General features: G+C 42.6%; 1 protein-coding gene across 3 annotated transcripts; it reads right to left on the bottom strand.

Moving 5' to 3' along the window:
* Window positions 1-1,979: 1,979 nt before the first annotated feature.
* On the bottom strand, window positions 1,980-17,051 carry LOC138978023 (transcription intermediary factor 1-beta-like). 3 transcript variants are annotated; one of them, XM_070350644.1, is made up of 7 exons: window positions 15,603-17,024; window positions 13,632-13,718; window positions 12,757-13,119; window positions 9,306-9,458; window positions 7,981-8,124; window positions 4,714-4,902; window positions 1,980-2,255 (listed from the first exon to the last, which is right to left on the bottom strand). In XM_070350644.1, the coding sequence occupies exons 1-7, from the start codon at window positions 16,752-16,754 to the stop codon at window positions 2,211-2,213; spliced, it is 2,133 nt and encodes a 710-aa protein (XP_070206745.1). In that variant the 5' UTR covers window positions 16,755-17,024; the 3' UTR covers window positions 1,980-2,210. The 3 variants fall into 3 exon arrangements, with proteins under 3 accessions (XP_070206745.1, XP_070206762.1, XP_070206753.1); XM_070350661.1 differs by having other exon boundaries at window positions 13,652-13,718; window positions 15,603-15,821; XM_070350652.1 differs by lacking the exons at window positions 1,980-2,255; window positions 4,714-4,902; window positions 7,981-8,124; window positions 9,306-9,458 and having other exon boundaries at window positions 12,894-13,119; window positions 13,652-13,718; window positions 15,603-17,051.
* Window positions 17,052-18,893: the final 1,842 nt, after the last annotated feature.

The raw sequence follows: 18,893 nt of genomic DNA, 5'->3' as shown, positions 1-18,893 counted from the left end.
AAATTATATAGAGAGGTCATTTAGAGAGGCCATGAACAGAAAATGTGAAAGAGCAGTGTCTTAAAAGGGGGAATGTCTTCAAATCGGTACGGGGGGGGGGGGGGGTGATAGGGGGGTTCAACTGTATTGCAGATTCAGAGCCTGACAGTTTTCTGTGCACCGTTGGAATTTTGTGCTGACACCGTTGCTAAAAGACATGTGTTTATGGCGACCACTTGTGTCAACAGACGTCTCGCTAGCTAATGATTGGCCTATTATAATGTCACGTGGGAAAACTTGCCTCAATGTTTCAGGGAGAAACAACTCTTTCACAACCCATACAAAAGCAACCGAGTTATTTTTGGAATACGAATTAGGTAGAAAGATACCATTCTGGAATCGTACAGGCTGCTGCCGACTTGTGGGATGTAACCAAGAGGAAGTGTGCTCCTGTTCCCTGTAAAAGCCTGAACAGATGTGTGATGTTGTACGTGATCGTTTACACGGGAAGGACGTTGTCATTAACACTCTGCTTTAAATGTGCATGGCTTCTTTACATTTTGTCAGAAAATCCAAACGCTTGTATGTTTGTGTGTGTGTGTGTGTGTGTGTGTGTGTGTGTGTGTGTGTATGTGTGTGCGTGCGTGCGTGCGCGCGCGTGCGTGCGTGCGTGCGTGTGTGTGTGTGTGTGTGTGTGTGTGTGTGTGTGTGTGTGAATACGAATACGAATAAACTTTATTGTCATGAAACGTAGTGTTTATAAGACACGGGAACATAAAATAACCAACTGATTTCATTATGTCTTTTTTTGGAAGCAATTATATACAAATTCTCCCAGTTTAGTTTGTACATTGTCTACTTGCAAAAGTTGACTTGGTACATCATATGAAAATATAGGTCGATTAATTTTACTCATGACAGATTTTCGTAATTGGTTGTTTTCTATGCAGTTATCTAGAAAATGTATTTCATCTTCTGTTACTCCACATGTTTCACATAATCTATTTTCCCAAGGTGTATTGCTGTATCATCCAGTTTCAATGTTCAGGTCGTGGTCACTTATTCTTAGTTTACACAACGACTGTTTATATTTTAGGTGTGTGTGTGTGTGTGTGTGTGTGTGTGTGTGTGTGTGTGTGTGTGTGTTTTGCGCGCGAACATACGTGTATGTGTGTGTGCTTGCATGTTTGAAAAGCGAATGGGGAGGGGGCAGCGAGGGGGCGCGCTTCTCTACTAGTACCTTCCCGCACCTATTCCTATTTCCGATCCTGAAATGGGGTGGTAGCAAACACCAATAAAGTTGCAAATCAGCTCACAGCCAGTCACTGGTGTGTGTAGACACCGTCTGGCCACCACGACACTTGATTTCGTTTGCATGGAAATGTCACCGCTCCAAGCTTTCTGCATGGCTACAGTGTAGTCGTCTTCGCGTCTCTTTGATCCCGACTATGTAGACAAACCAGTCAAACAGGATATTTCGAAACGAGTCAATGAAGTTTGAAACAAGTTGGTTAGCTTACTGTATGTTGTTAGTGTGCACAACTCGTAGAGCTCTGAGTTAATTTGAATACGTATACATGTATGTTTTTGAACTGTTTCGGTGTACACCATTCATCATTCACTTGATGGAAATGAATGAATGATTACATGAGTGATTTGTTTTTACCTGCATTTGTTAGTGCGTTCATGGAACTCATTTCTTTTCATTTCACTTGTGCAAAAAAAAAGGGAAAGAAAAACTGACAGCCAACGCAAATTGGGTAATGCTTTTTTTTTGTGCGCACACACACATACACGCACGCACGCACGCACACACACTACCACATTCCAAAACGCACATACACACACACACAAATACACACACACACTACCACATACTAACACTCACACACACACACACACACACACACACACACACACACACACACACGCGCGCGCGCGCACAGACACACACAACATAACACACCCACCCCCCACACACACACACACAGTGCGAAGGTTAGGAATTTATTCTCAGTTATGTACACATTCAATCAAAACAAAAACGCCAGCAAGGTTCGGCAAACCGAACTAGTTGGTACATCGTGTGTGTGTGTGTGTGTGTGTGTGTGTGTGTGTGTGTGTGTGTGTGTGTGTGTGTGTGTGTGTGTGTGTGTGTGTGTGTGTGTGTGTGTGTGTGTGTGTGTGTGATCAAAACACCTAGAAGGATCACATTGTTTGGTCGTCGTTGATCATCGGCCAGCTTCTTTGTAAACGTAAATAGGTAGAGTGGAAATCTGAAATCAAACATAAACAGTTGCCCGCTATTTACATTGTATTAACATTGAAAACCGTTTGAAATGGAGTTGATGTGTTTAGTTGTGAAAGAGTGGAGTAGAGTAATGAGTCTGGGAGAGTAATGAGTCTAGGAGAGTTTGTCCCCGTCCCTACTTGTGTCTTTGCAGGTGGGGGCAGGGGTAGTAGGTGGTTTAGGATTTATTTCATATTGAATTCTCACTTCAAACGTGCACATTTGTTTGCAGGCAAGAGAGAGAGAGAGAGAGAGAGAGAGAGAGAGAGAGAGAGAGAGAGAGAGAGAGAGAGAGAGAGAGAGAGAGAGAGAGAGAGAGAGAGAGAGAGGACACAAGAAAGAAAGATGGGAAGAAGTAAGGATAGAAGCAACAGCAACAACCACAACAACAACAACAACAAAACTGACCAGCAACAACAACATTACTGTTAGTCTGGCCTAGGATACCCGAGAGGAGCCCAGAGCTACGGGGAAGTAATTCATCACACCATCAATATTCTTGAGACTGAGAACATTTGTCTCCCCTGAGCCCTCACTACATGTTCTGATGGCATGTTTGTATGCAACATTCATTCGATAACTGATTTTGTTTTGAGAAAGAAAATAAAAATGAGTTACGGTCTGTTTACCATAGCCCATCCGCTTACCGATTATTCCCCTCGCCTGACTGAAATCTTTGCATGTGTGTTGCACTACATCTACCCATGGGCTATTTTTCCAACCGATTTTATAATCACGGACACCAAGGGGTATGCGCAGGCAGCATGTTATGTATAGTTAGGGATTAAACATATTTCGGATATAAACAAAACACATTTTGCATCAGGCTGTAAAATTTTTTTTTTTTTAAAAACTGTTTGTGAATTATGTGGTTGTTTCTGTCTGTAAAGCCGGGGGAAGTGTTAATTGTTTAATTAGTATCATTGTTGTACAGTTTTAACTGCCACTCCTATGCGACATGTCTTTCTTCTAACCATACTGTATGATGTGGGGAGCAGATATCATGGAAGATACATTGCCATTATTTAATACTAACTTTAAAAGAAATAATGAGTGGCTGCTGACACCAGTTGATCATGTTTAAAATCAAGGATAAGCCACAAATTGTCTATAAGATCGCTAAATTTCTTCAGCTTCAGGGGGGCTTGGCCCCCCTAGACCCCCCAACAGGGCATTGTCACGGTACCCCACCTCTACCGACCCCTGGACCCCAGGTTGTAACCCCCCCCCCCCCCCCCCCTCGGGCTTAGCTCCGCCCCTGTGCATTCAAGTATTGCGACAACTTTCGTACCCCAACTAAAGCATTGCTTCCCGTGTCAGTTCATTCACACTTTCTATGCCATTTAAGGTACTCATCATGGCTATCCGGCACCCTTCTCGGAGAGAAGATTTCTTTTACATGGGGTCACGTGACTGCCACTCAAATAAGGGAACCCCCAAAATCGACCTGACAAAAACGTGAGATACTAATAAAAAAAAAAGTCGACCAAAAATTAAGAATAGGCACAACTTCGTAACTTTTACAGACGAGGAGAAAGTGAAATCAATTATCTATCCAGAAAACGTTGTTTTGTTTTGTTATCATACTGTTTTTTTTCCCCGAAAGGGGATTTCCAGTGACGTACTTCCTGTTGTCTGTTAGGTATTAATTTAAGCAGCAAGATTTCGAGGTTTGGGGATGCTATATGTAGCCAGACCAACTTTTTGTCAAAGTGATACGCCGGGGGAGCGGGGGAGGGGAGGAGGTGGGAGGCCGGAGGGGGTTATGTATCAATCAATCAATATGAGGCTTATATCGCGCGTATTCCGTGGGTACAGTTCTAAGCGCAGGGATTTATTTTTTTTTATTTTTTTTATTTAGCACACTGTATAGCACAGACCCTTTTGATTGATTCTGGTATGTCATTTATCCTTTAACTTTTTGACAATTCTACAATTTTAATATCATTCCTTTTCTAATGCGTTGTTTTTAAAAAAAAATTGTTTATTCATTGTTTTATTTTTTATTTTTTATTTTTTTTGTGTTTTATTTTTTATTTTACGTTGGTTTTTTGTGTGGATAGAACAGTCGATTTAGTCAAAAGGTACTCATTGTAAAAACCTCAGTTTCATGCTAATGGAAATTAGCTTATAAAAGTTAGATATGTCGAGAAAAAAGGTTGTTGCCACGACGAACGTTAGTGATCAGATGCGATCACCACAAATCCTATCTAAACTCAACTTTGTTCACTTACTTTGTTTAATACCTCTAGCTCTCACTTCTTCTCTCTTGGTCTCTCTCTCTCTCTCTCTGTCTGTCTGTCTGTCTGTCTGTCTGTCTGTCTGTCTGTCTCCGTCTGTCTATGTGTCTGTCTGTCTGTCTGTCTGCCTGTCTGTCTCTGTCTCTGTCTCTGTCTCTGTCTCTCTCTCTCTCTCTCTCTCTCTCTCTCTCTCTCTAAACCCACCTGGTTGCATCCGTTATGGAAAGCCAGCTCAAAGAAGGCAAAACACGTTTTATTCAGGAGACCTTGTGCAGCAATACCCTGATCCACCCCGTTGACAAATAGATGAAGGCAGCCTCCGTGGTCCATCAGAACGCCAACCGTATCCTCTTTCTTCAATGAGCCAAGGGCCTTGCCCACAAGCGACTTGGTCTGGGGTTAAGATCAAATAAGTTTGCTTGACTCAATTATTCACTTTTTAGAAATACATAAAATAAAGAGCGATCATTGAAATTATCTATCAAATAAACGATTTGTTTAGGTTTGTTTTCTTCTCGTAATAACCACAAGTCGCGCTTTCAATAAATAAATCTATGTTTAAAAACCCAACTCACCACAGCAGGGTGTCGATTTTATGGTATATGACCAAGAGAAGGTGATTGTCTTATCTCGTGTTATAGTCTGACCAGATCTGAGAAGGTGAGTCAAACGGTTTCTCGAGAAGGAGTGTGATTTAATCAAATTATTGTGACGTTTTAAAATCTGACATTTCTGCTCCTCAGATAAAAATCCCATGAGCAGTATCATTGGGAAATGAAATGTCACAATTGCCGATCATATGCGTTGCAAAGTCAATTCAGCAGAAATGTGTCAGTTTCTTTGGTAAACAGCGAGCCTGCTGATGTACAATACGTGTCCAAGTTGAAATACACATGCAATGTATGTACGTACTTTCGTACAGGAAGAAAACCAAGATTGGTTAAATGTTTGAAACGTTTCATTAAAAAGAAAAAGTAAAAATCACGTTAACATCGATCTTTCAGCCTTTAAAGTGGCAAAAAAAAGAGACACACCAGACACACAAAAAACACTGATGCTGGGACTTATCTTAGAATAGGACTGTGATGTATACAAGGCCAAAAGCAGTGACATGTTCAGAGCGTTTAAAAAAGAGTCTACAAGTTAAATACAGTCACTTATGCAATTTCATGTATGGATTATTGAAGTCTAAAGTATGACTCACACACAAAAGAAAGATCAATGGCAACAACCAAAAAACACACTATTCAAGGTACTTGCTTTTTTTCTTCAGTCTTCAAAAGCGGTACTTCCCTGAATCTTAGTCATATGACTTGATGCTTTGAACAGATCTGCCAACCCTTGTGAAGCCTCAAGCATAACAGTTTAGATTTGTTGGGGGACATTTTCAGCGTAGCAAATGGTGTTAAAGTGTAGCATTGTCTAAAATGTAGTCGGACATCTGCATTTTTGATATATTGCGCAAGAGCATGTAGGCCTACATCTTTTAACAGTTTATTTAGAAAACAGGAACATAAAAATGCCCACTAGAGAGTGTCTACAGTGCTACTTTGCAGTGTAGATAATGGTTCTTGACCCATATTCTGAACGCTACACGGAATAAGAAGCAGAAATGGGCGGTACTACTTATCTCAACAACAACAAAAACAACCGAAAACCTCAGAAAATACCCCGAAAACCTCACCAGAAAATAAGAAAATTCGTCCTTAGATCGTGTTTTGTTACATATTTGTTTGAAATCATAACTTATACCTGCAACTTTCACCGTTCATGGCTTTATTTTCGTGTTTGTGCGAGAATTGTACGAAGGAGCGGAAGCACGAATCACATGACGTCATCAATACTTGTGCTTTCGAGTAACAAGAGTTACCTCCATTGCATTAAAATCGATGGGCGTCGATGCATCGACTTAGTCGAAAATCCGGATCTAAACACAAAAATAAGGGTGAAAATAGCATGAATCAGGCCTAAATTCTAATAGACATGTCAAAAACTTCAATTTGAAGTTAGATTTAGTCATTTTAGATGGGGGTTTTAAGGTTTTCCGGAAGTTTTCGGGGTTTTCGGAGTCAAGTAGTACCCGAAATGAGTACCAGGACTCATTCTGAACTCAGGTAAAATGAGTTCCTTCCCTTCGGGTCTCATTTATCCCTGACAGGATGCCTTTGTTTTCTCCCTCTGGAGAAGAAATCGATATTTTTTGTACTAATTACGAGCTTTTCGTAAAGTGTTATTAATATAAGCAGATTCGCGATCGTCGATAATGATTTTTCATGGTGTTGTGTAATTGTTAGATTACAAAGGAATTGTTATGTAAGATAGTTTCAAGCGCGCTATCTTTCGCGGATGTATTTACTGTGCAAACAACTCTAAATATGGCAAAAGTGTCACGTGATAATCAACTTTGTCACGTGATCATATCAAAATGGCTACGGAGCGGACACCGGTTAAAAGTAGATGTGTCTTTTGTGACAATGAAAAGACCGAGTCCAGCCATAATTATACGGTTGTAGGCAAAGGGGTGGACAAATGAACAGCTTGATGAAATGGTTGAGTCTCTCAGTGGAGAATCTGTTCGTCGAGAGATGGAAGAATCGGCCATTCTGCAATCACTTTCGTCTTTTCTCAGAAACATTAGCGAAAAACATATGGGAGATAACTCCGTATTCTTGTTTTGATAGATTTCGGCTTTTAGCTCCGCTTCTCCGCGTAGTAATGATCCATCCTGTCAGAGAGACACTGAGCGAGAGCGTGGACCGATGATTATCAGAATGTACCAGGACTCACAAGTAAGAGGGAACGGTTGCATGCCTGTCATAGTTTAAGCGCAGCAATTCTAAGCTTGGCGTAACAGCGTAGCAATTTGTTTTAAAACGTAGCATGCTACGCTGAAAGCGTAACCGTTGGCAACTCTGTTTGAATCCCCGACTCACACCCAGTCCTACCCTACCCAATACAAATTGACTACTTTTATTGGCTCACGTAAGTGTAGCCTATGCGATCGTAACTTTGTCTGTCTGTGCGTGCGTGCGTATGTGCGTGCGTGCGTGCGTGCGTGTGTATGTCTGTGGTAGAAACTCTAACATTTGAAGACGTCACATTACATTGACGTCACATTATGACGTAAGAGGGTTAGACGTCACGCGAAGGAAGTACTGAAAGTCTCGGTCATTATTATTTTGAGCGGGCCGAGACTAGTTGGCAGTCGTGTCCCTGTAAGTAGGCTACATGCAGACAGACAGATTAGATCTAGTGTCTCGCTTTCTTGCACAGTTTCACCTATGCTCTTTCTGTGTGTCACTGTGTGTGTGTGTGTGTGTGTGTGTGTGTGTGTGTGTGTGTGTGTGTGTGTGTGTGTGTGTGTGTGTGTGTGTGTTACTGTTTGTCGATTTCTTACGTGAGCCTTGATGGCTTCGCCTCTTGTTTACATATTCATGGAATCAAGTTTTTGTTAGCACTTGTCTTCCTTACCGTGCAGACTAGGGTCGAAGAGACAGTGACAGCGTGCCCCCAGAAGGTCACTCCGGCAGGAATAACCAGGCTGTCAACCTGGTCAGTGAGAATGACACCAACCGACATGTTGCAGGGACCACAGGGGACCCTGTCTAGTTTCACCTGCGTACAATACAGATTTGATAGCTGAATAAAATATAATTTGCTTGACAAGCTGTTTACTTATTTTAACTGGTACGCAACAGCTGTCGAGTTGTATTTGGTATTTCAGCCTGTGTTAATTTTCGGCAAGTTTTGAATGAATTGTTCCGGTTTCTGCTTATGTCAATTCTTCACGCATCTGACCAAAGAATTCGTTTGCTTGTTTCGTGTAGTTTGTTTGATCATTTATTTGTGTGTCACTTTCTTTTTAATACTGTAAATGTCATCTTCCTGTTTTGTGTGTGGTTTTGTTTTGTTTGTAAGCTTCTTGTTGTTGTTGTTGTTGTTCGAGATATGTTTTCTTGCAGAGGTTAATTCAGCTTGAATAATGGGTCATTAATTTTACGGAGAAAAATTATGCTTCTTTCTTAAAGGCACAGTAAGCCTCCCGTAAACCATCACAGATACTGTCAGGCTTTTACACACAGTACAAACACCCTTCCATTTGAACGCTCACCAAACGGGAACATCCTAGGTGTCCTACGTAAAGAGCGAGCAATTTTCAAAGAATTAATTTTGCGGAGAGAGTGTCAGAGACAATCGGACCGTGGTGCGTTTTGGCGCTAGACCTAACTTTTAAAATATAAATAATAAATTGACAGCTTGTTACACAAACACTCTTAAATCATAAAATAATTCTTTTTTCATCAAGACAAGATCAGTACAATTCGAAGTTTTGAAAGTTTGAAAAAAGAAAAGCCCTGAAGCAGGGTCACACAAGGTCGTGGTTCTCGTAGCAGACGACGGTTTATAGGCATCGCCAGTTCCTCTGAACAGTCAAAAGCCATCGCTAGAGTTCTTGTGAACCACAGCCGTTTGTTTCGTGCATAGTCAGAGGTTCTTAATAACGTGCTATTGCAGATAAGCTCACTGCGAGTCGCATTCAAATTATTAACTGACGACTACATTGTGAAAAAGGGAAACTTGATCACACGGGTTCACGATGGCTCAGGGGTAAGATAAACCACGCAAACATAAATTCTTTGAACATTTCTCGCTCTTTACGGAGGGCACCTAGGATGTTCCCGTTTGGTGAGCGTTCAAATGAAAGGGTGTTTGTACTGTGTATAAAAACCTGACAGTATCTGTGATGGTTTACGGGAGGCTTACTGTGCCTTTAAAAACAAAATCACACTGCTTGCCTGATATAGCCAGAGGTTCCTCATGGGACCTTCAGCAAGGACGAGGCCTCCTCCCCTTGCCTTTCCGTGGAATGTTGCTGTACGTCTGTCCTCGGAAAGAACCACCGAACTGCCAGCCTTCTTGGCGAAGTTGTACGATGAGCAAACACAGGACTAGAATGACGAATTCAAAGACGGGTTAGTGAGAGACTGTCAGAGAGAGAGAGAGAGAGAGAGAGAGAGAGAGAGAGAGAGAGAGAGAGAGAGAGAGAGAGAGAGAGAGAGAGAGAGAGAGAGAGAGAGAGGAAGAGAGAGTGTGTGTGTGTGTGTGTGTGTGTGTGTGTGTGTGTGTGTGTGTGTGTGTGTGTATTTGTGCGTGCGCGCAGTGTGTGTGTGTATTTGTGCGTGCACGCAGTGTGTGTGTGTGTTTATATGTGTGTGTGGGTGTGTGTGTGTGTGTGTCTGTGCTCACCTATATGTCTGTCAATCTATCTGTCTGCCTATCTATCTATATATATATACGACTAGTGTCTGTGTGTCTGTGTGTGTGTCTGTCTGTGCGCGATGCACGGCCAAAGTTCTCGATGGATCTGCTTCAAATTTGGTGGGCTTATTCAGAGAGACCCCGGACACAACCTCATCGATGAGATATTTCAACACGTGCTCTCAGCGCGCAGCGCTGAACCGATTTTGGTTCCACCTCAGCTATTTTGGTTCCACCTCAGCTACCCGGGCCCCCATACCGACACACCATAGCCGCTACACCACATCACAACGCCAAAGTTCTCGGTGGATCTTTTTCAAATTTGGACACCGTATTCAGCTACACCCCGGACACAATATCATCGATGAGATATTTCAACACGTGCTCTCAGCGCGCAGCGCTGAACTGATTTGGGTTTTTGTGTTCATTTCACCATTATAAGTAACTCTTCCTTATCTTCTCCAGTGTTTGGCGTTTATCTCCCTTCCTTCGTGTGGCTTTCCCGTTTGTAACTTACTATTACTATTACTATTTTTAGAATGTCACTGCGCTGTCCACTGCGCTGTCCACAACGCTTCCCTTGCACCCGTAAGTTGTTCTTACTGTCAAAGTGAAAAGGTCGAATCAATTTATAACCACGCGAAAAATACACTCTCACCTATCTCTATATATTTATAGATACAGATATGCATATATATATATACGGCTTCTCTGTGTGTGTGTGTTTGTGTGTGTGTGTGGGCAAAAACCTGTGTATTGTAGAGTTCTGTTTGTGATGTGGTCTAGCGGCTTTTGTCTGTCTGTATGTTCTGGCATGTGAGAAGCCACAGCAGATAATAATTATAGGGTTAAGAAATAAGCTCTAAAATTATCAATCCCGTTTGACAGGACTTCGCCTTCAAAGGTGATTGTGATGAACCGCCACGCTGTCTGTCTCTGTCTCGCGCCGTTCACCTCAAATTCCCGTTTCTGAGTAACTATTTTTAGAATGTCACTGCGCTGTCCAGAACGCTTCCCTTGCACCCGTAAGTTGTTCTTACTGTCAAAGTGAAAAGGTCGAATCAATTTATAGCCACGCGAAAAATACACTCTCACCTATCTCTATATATTTATAGATATAGATATACATATATATATATATATACGGCTTCTCTGTGTGTGTGTTTGTGTGTGTGTGTGTGTGGGCAAAAACCTGTGGATTGTAGAGTTCTGTTTGTGATGGGGTCTAGCGGCTTTTATCAGAACTTTTAAAAATACCATTTAATATCCAAGTATCTCTTAACACCATTTTTAATTAGATGAGCGAGAGTGTGCGGGGGGCGGGAGGGTGGTGAAAGTTTGTGTGCGTGCCTGTGTGTGTTCTTAATCTAAGACAAATGTCGCCAATGTTTTTACAGAGTGACGTTAAATAAACGATTTTATCATTATCATCTGTCTGTATGTTCAGGCATTTGAGAAGCCACAACAGATAATAATTATAGGGCTAAGAAATAAGCTCTAAAATTCTCAATCGCCTGCAGAGGTGATTGTGATGAACCGCCACGCTGTCTGTCTCTGTCTCGCGATTCACCCCGGCGAAGCCGGGTATTCCTCTAGTTTTTATATACACTGGCTAGTTACCTATTTCTCAGGAGTGTTTGTGCTCATATATAGTATACTAGATGATTTCCCGCTTCGCCGGGTACCGGCTTCGCCGGGACGGGAAAGAAGTAGAGCCGAATACCCGGCTTCACCGGGAAGAAGTAGAGGAATACCCGGCTTTGCCGGGATGAAAGCGTTGTGGACAGTGACCTTCTAAAAATAGTAACGGGAATATCCGGCTTCGCCGGGATGAAAGCGTTTTGGACAGTGACCTTCCAAAAATAGTAACGGGAATATGGATTGACGCCACACAAAGGAAGGGAGATAAACGCAAAACACTGGAGAAGACAAGGAAGAGTTACTGGGAATGGATTTGGGAAGAAGAACAGAAAGTCCAAAATTGGTTCAGCGCTGCACGCTGAGAGCACGTGTTGAAAATTCTCATCGCCCAGGTTGTGTCCGGGGTCTACCTGAATATGCCCACCAAATTTGAAGCAGATCCATCGAGAATTTTGGCCGTGCATCGCAAACACACACACACACACACACACACACACACACACACACACACACACACACACACACACACACACACACACACACACACACACACACAAGTCGTATATATATATATAGATACTAGAATGAATACACGCTTCGCCGGGTACCCGACTTCGCCGGAAAGAAGTAGAGCCGAATGATACCCGGCTTCGCCGGGAAGAAGTAGAGGAATACCCGGCTTCGCCGGGATGAAAGCGTTGTGGACAGTGACCTTCTAAAAATAGTAACGGGAATATGGATTGACGCCTCGCGAAGGAAGGGAGATAAACGCACAAAACACCGGAGAAGATAAGGAAGAGTTACTAGGAATGGATCTACAGAAAAACCAAAATCGGTTCAGCGCTGCGCGCTGAGAGCACGTGTTGAAAATTCTCATCGACCAGGTTGTGTCCGGGGTCTACCTGAATATGCCCACCAAATTTGAAGCAGATCCATCGAGAACTTTGGCCGTACATCGCGAACACACACACACACACACACACACACACACACACACACACACACACACACACACACACACACACACACACACACACACACACCTGACGTAAAATGACGCATTCCGGACACAACTCTGTCGAGCTTGTATGGGTTTTGAAAAAGTGAATACTCTTGCCTGTAGTAAGGCAAGCTTTATACACGTGCTCCTTGTCCACGTGTTTGAGACACACCCACGATCACTATTGACTGGCCTATACTGCCCCGTGGGAAAGTTTGTTTCAATAAGAGCAAAGTATTAATTCTTTTACATCGCATACAAACCCAACATAGTTATTTCCGAACATCGTCTATTCTCTAAGCCCTGGCGTAAGATTGAAACAACGACGAAGTAAGTATCTAAATTACCTGCGCTAGCCGACGAGAGTTACAGTTGGTGTGACCTGTATCTTGGACATCTGCATTAAGCCAGCGTGGGCTCAAATAATCTGTATTTGGAACTTTAGGTCTTGTTTCCTCGGAGTCCTCCCTCCTATATGACATTTTCAGTCCAGTGGTCCTTTCCTGCTGTGTTCTTGAAAGCGGAACTGGCTTACTGTGATCCAATACGCTTGATGATGAAACGGGCACATCCGTTGTTCTCGTGCCTTGGGATACGTTAGTGTTTCTGGAAGCTGCTTGCAGTTCAGATTCATCGGCAGTCTGTCGAGAACGTTCTCGCTGAGATTGTGTTTCCGTTATAGTTTTGCTTTTGATATTGGTCATCTGGCCCTGAAAAGATTCAAAGTTTGTTTTTTCGTCTGTTTGTTCTTTGGATTATTTCACACACAAGAACATTATCTTCGCAATAGAAGCAGAAGAGCAGGAAGAAGTAGCTGTAGTCGTGAGAGGAGGAAAAGGAGCAGCAGTAGGAGAGAAGTAGCAGAAGTAAGAGAGGGCGAAGTAAGAACAGCTGTGGTAGCAGTAGAATTAGCTTGGGAAAAAGGGGAATGTATTAGAGGAGCGACAGTAGTGATATTAATCTTGGGAGTAATAGTAGCAGCAGTAGAAGAAGTGCATGTAGTACCAAGAGTGAGATCAGGACGAGTGGGAGGACGACTACATTGGTCAAAAGGAGTTCGATTATAGTTCGGATTGGGGTGGGAGGGGGGTACAATGTGGCAGCAGTAGCAATTACTAGCAGAAGTAGTAGTTAGAGTAGTAGGACGAGGAGGAGCAAGAGGAGGAAGATGGGCAACAGCAGCAGTTTAATTATCAAAAACACAAACGAATCCAATAGTTACATGTTGTGTCTGTGTCGTACTTTCTTTGAATGCACCTGTGCATGGATCCAACTTTGTGCAAACTCCTTGGAAGCAGAATGGCACCAGCTGGGAAAAAAGAGCAAAAACATACAAGTTGCTAGCACAGCAGCAATATGCAACAATAACAAAAAGGCCGTGATGGTTGTGTTTTGACATACTAGGGACGTTGCGGGGAAGACGCCCGACAACTCAGCACGACGACAAGTGACGGTGACCTTCTTTTTTCCCTCTCACACAGTCGGGACGGGGCCCTTTGCGAGCCGTTCCCGCTGGAAAATGGAGCAATTTGTCGTCGTCGCAAAAACGGAACATAGAAATTGGTCTTTGCTGTTAAGTCGAGTTCACTTTAATCGAAGTATGTGTTATGGACATATAGATTGTTCATTTTGCAAATAGCTTTTGAAGAAAAAACAAGTCGCGTAAGGCGAAATTATTACATTTAGTCAAGCTCTGGAACTCACAGAATGAAACTGAACGTAGTCCGCCGCTAGTGCAAAAGGCAGTGAAAGTGACGAGCCTGTTTGGCACGGTAGCGATTGCGCTGTGTAGTTAGTGCTTCATAGCACGCTTTACTGTACCTCTCTTCGTTTTAACTTTCTGAGCGTGTTTTTAATCCAAACATATCATATCTATATGTTTTTGGAATCAGGAACCGACAAGGAATAAGATGAAATAGTTTTTAAAACGATTTCGGAAATTTAATTTTGATCATAATTTTTATATTTTTAATTTTCAGAGCTTGTTTTTAATCCAAATATAACATATGTATATGTTTTTGGAATCAGAAAATGACGAAGAATAAGATGAAATTACAAGTTTCCGATTTTTAATGACCAAACTCACTCATTAGTTTTTAAGCCACCAAGCTGAAATGCAATACCAAACCCCGGGCTTCGTCGAAGATTGCTTTGCCAAAATTTCAATCAATTTGATTGAAAAATGAGGGTGTGACAGTGCCGCCTCAACTTTTACAAAAAACCGGATATGACGTCATCAAAGGTATTTATCGAAAAAAAGAAAAAAACGTCCGGGGATATCATACCCAGGAACTCTCATGTCAAATTTCATAAAGATCGGCCCAGTAGTTTAGTCTGAATCGCTCTACACACACACACAGACAGACACACACACACACACACACACACACATACACCACGACCCTCGTCTCGATTCCCCCCTCTATGTTAAAACATTTAGTCAAAACTTGACTAAATGTAAAAAGAAAAAATCTTTGATAGGCGTGGACTTTTTTGGCGTGGTTTGTTTTGGTCGGGTACCATCTCAGATGCTCACAAGTCTTCTCAATGAAGCCGCGATAAACTGTTTGCGCAGAAGACGGACGCGTCCTGAGTAATAAACCAAGACTAGAGTGACGTCACTTTTCCTCGCAGCGGTCCGGGACGCGTGCTGAAACAACGCCTGCAAAGGCGAAATTTTGTGTTTTTCAAGTCCGGGCCGAACGCATGAATAAAATAGTCGTTTTATTCTTAACTTGAGATGTTTGGATGGTACTTTCTTCTCTGTCACAGTCCTGGAAGACCCAGGTGCAAGACGAATAATTCATATCACTGACATGCGTCACGTGTTCCCCACCACCCAAAACATGCCCCGAGGGGCTTCGCCTCTACAAGTCGTATCAAAACCCTTCGTTCGGGCGTCCAGGAGTTTTCTTCGTTTGGCCACTGGCGCTCGTTCTCCCCGCAAACGCTACTTGTGTCAGTACGCGCGATGACGCCGAACGACAACACACCTGTCTCGGTTCAGTCATCGTTGTCGGTCCCGTCTTCCCCGCAACGTCTATACTATCCTTTGAAATAAATCCCCGAAGAAAACAAATCATACCAAAACAGCCGAACTACAGAAAAACTAAACACTCAATGAAATAAAACCAAAGTGAAGTTAAAATGTCAACAAAAAACAACAGAAAACCCTCCTGCATGGCTAACTTACCGAATCAACGAAAACCAGAACCGGTGTCTGTGTAGAGACACATCTTTCATTTTGATCAGTTTGCGTAAAGGCATCTTTGGTCCGTAATCTCGGTTCTGTGACTAGTTCGTCAATCGAGTGCACAACATGCTGTACCCGTGCAGGATCTATCAAAACCCTCGTAACTGGCACGTCCTCGTCGTTGTTATCCAGCGCCGTGCCAACATTCAAGCTCTGAATCTGTTTCAGAAGCATGAGACGTACGGCATCTGGAGCTTCCTTTAGAACGTTTTCTTTGGCCTGCGTGATAACATCCAGATTTGACTTCAGAATACTGTACCGTTGTGACAAGGTTTGCTTTTCCCCTTCCTTTTTCTTCCTGTGATGCGAGAACGGGGTTTGTGCCTGGGTTTTAAGTCGTCTAATGCAGTCGTCCACCGCTTTTTTGAGAGAATCCAGTTTGTGGTCGATATCTGCGAGAGAGTCTTTTGCAGCGCTTTCGATCTGTTTGATGTCATTGTCGAGTTTCTTGATCGCGAGATTCAATTTTTCTCCAGTTGAATTAAGATCTTGTTCTAGTTCATCTAAAGCTGTTTTAGACTCTTTTACCTTGTTTTCAAGAGTTTTTATATCCTTGCGGCAGCCATGATGGTTTTCAAAAGCGCATGTGTCGCAGATTGGAGTGTTGTGGACACCACAGTACCTTTCGCACTTCAGGTGCTTGTGAACCTTACAAAAGACGTGTTGGCTTCGCGCATGTTTCTCTGGTGTTGTCTTGGACAGACATTCCACCGGATGATGGCGGGTACTTTTTGTATCCCCATGATCCTTCAGACAACCAGCACACATCTTTGCGTCACAGTCATAGCACACAGAGACAGCCGCGTTGTTGTCTTGACGATATTCGCAGCTTTGCTTGTTTAGTATTTTCGCACTTTTGACGATTGCCTCAAAACAAATGTCGGTTGGAAGACTGTCAACATTTGGTGTATCCGTTTGGTCCCCACAATTAAAAATCGGAACAACACAGATCGGACACTTGGTCGTCCGAGTTTTATCGTTCAGACAATCTCTACACACACGATGAGCACAGGGCAGAAGTTTAGGCTCCACGTAGAAGTCCCCGCATAGTGGACACGTGTAGTTGTTCTCGTTGTTGACCGAGGTCGCCATTGCTTTAGTTGAAGAAAGGAATGCTACAGTCTGTGTGTATTCAGCGCGAAAGTTTGATAGGCCATATGGCTCAGAACGTTCAAGCACAGCTGCGCTTTTCTTCTGTCCAAGGCAATTGAAAAGAAAGTAGCGAGAACACAACGTCAAGAGTCCATTACCATCTTTATACCTCCATAGACAGAATAAATACTGTACATAAGCATGAAATGCAATGCAGTCACAGTACAGTACTGGCACAAACTAGACTGGCACTACATGCCAATGCAGTGTGTTTGTGGCGGGTGTTATCGACTTCTTTATGCTGACTCACAATGGAAGCTGGCATGAAAACGTGAGCAGATCATGAGTAGATTGATAGGAATGCGAGCAGGGCGGTCTTTGTCCTTTTTAAAGCGCTGACATCAAGTGTCGACGCATACGTTACATAGATCGATGTCTGGTGAAAGGAGAGGATATAATCAATCGTAAGGTATTGCTTTTTGAAATACAACACTGGACTGGCGAATGTCGTGAGCTTGTATAATTACCTTTATCCGTACATACATGTTTGCTTATTTTGCATGTATGTATTTTTAGCAAGGTTGTACCTTAGTTACCTACCATACTGTCACTAGGAGAAATAAGCTCGGCTATTACTGTTTTGTAATTGAGTTCGAACATTTTTCTGCTCCCTGGATAAGGTGCCTTTAGACCGACTAAATGATAACTCTCACACATCAGCACGCTTGCCAAAAGACAAACACACACACACACACACATACACACTCGCACGCACGCACACACACTCGCACACACACAGACACACATATACCTACACACACATACATACATACACACACACGCGCACGCACACACTCACACACACACACACACACACACGCGCTCGCGTGCACGCAAATGCACCCTTACCCACACTCTCTCTGTATCACACAAACACACACACACACACACACACACTCACACACTCGCACGCACGCACGCACACACACTCGCACGCACACACACACACACATACATACACACATATATACACACACACGCGCGCACGCACACACACACACACACACACACACACACACACACACACAAACACGCGCTCGCGTGCACACAAATGCACCCTTACCCGCACTCTCTCTGTATCACACAAACACACACACACACACTCACACACACACACACACACACACACACGCACGCACGCACGCACACACACACACACACACACACACACACACACGTTCAAAATAAAACAAATAAAACATTGTTAACGTTTATTTTACTTTACATTATGGGACACACGTGCAACACATAGGGAATGACGTTGTTTTGTACTCTTTTGGAAAACCAACTACATGTAGTACGTATTTGTAACGACTTACATTTTAGAAAAAGTTCCTCACACAAAAGATAGAGTTTTAGAATCAAAATAAAAGAACAATCACTGACTTGTATATTCAAAGGGAACATAATGTTGCAAGCTCCGTGCATATTTCATAAGAATCTGACAACCAAGGGTTGTTTTTTGTCTATCCTGATCACTTGGTCATGACGGTGATCAGTTATGGTATTGTAGCGAACTTGGACCAAGACATACGCAATGGCAATTCTTTTTACTACAACCACAACAAGACACTTTCTTTATTGTGTGATTCGCCAGTCGTCAGATTCATGAGAGTCTTCGGCCTTGTCTGCAAAACTAATTGCAGCTTGGGAATAAACATTTCTGTTTTTAATTTTATTTATTATGTAATTTTTTTTCTCGTTGTAAACAATTTCCTCTATCGTGCACACTTTTTACAAGTACTATACGCACGCTGAAGTAAATGTTATGTTGCAGCAATGCAACAACAAATAGACTGCCAACGTTCCCGAATTCAGAATTAAAAAAAACTAAAAGGTTATGTTATTGGAACGTTTTATTTATAAAAAAAACACACACAAAAACGTAACGTCCACTGATCTTTGATCCAATCTTCAATCTTCGATTGTCTCGCTTGTGTCTTCCGAGCAAGCTTCTGGGCAATTTGTCAGATACGTTTATTTTCTGTTTGATAATTGTTTGCCAAAAAGACCGCACGGTCGAAGGTCAGTGCACGTTTCTTTCTTTATTTGGTGTTTAACGTCGTTTTCAACCACGAA

This window comes from Littorina saxatilis, linkage group LG1 (genome assembly GCF_037325665.1).
Source record: "Littorina saxatilis isolate snail1 linkage group LG1, US_GU_Lsax_2.0, whole genome shotgun sequence".
Lineage (NCBI taxonomy): Eukaryota > Metazoa > Mollusca > Gastropoda > Littorinimorpha > Littorinidae > Littorina > Littorina saxatilis.
Note: the sequence above shows the minus strand (reverse complement) of the source record. Positions and strands in the feature narration are given on the sequence as shown.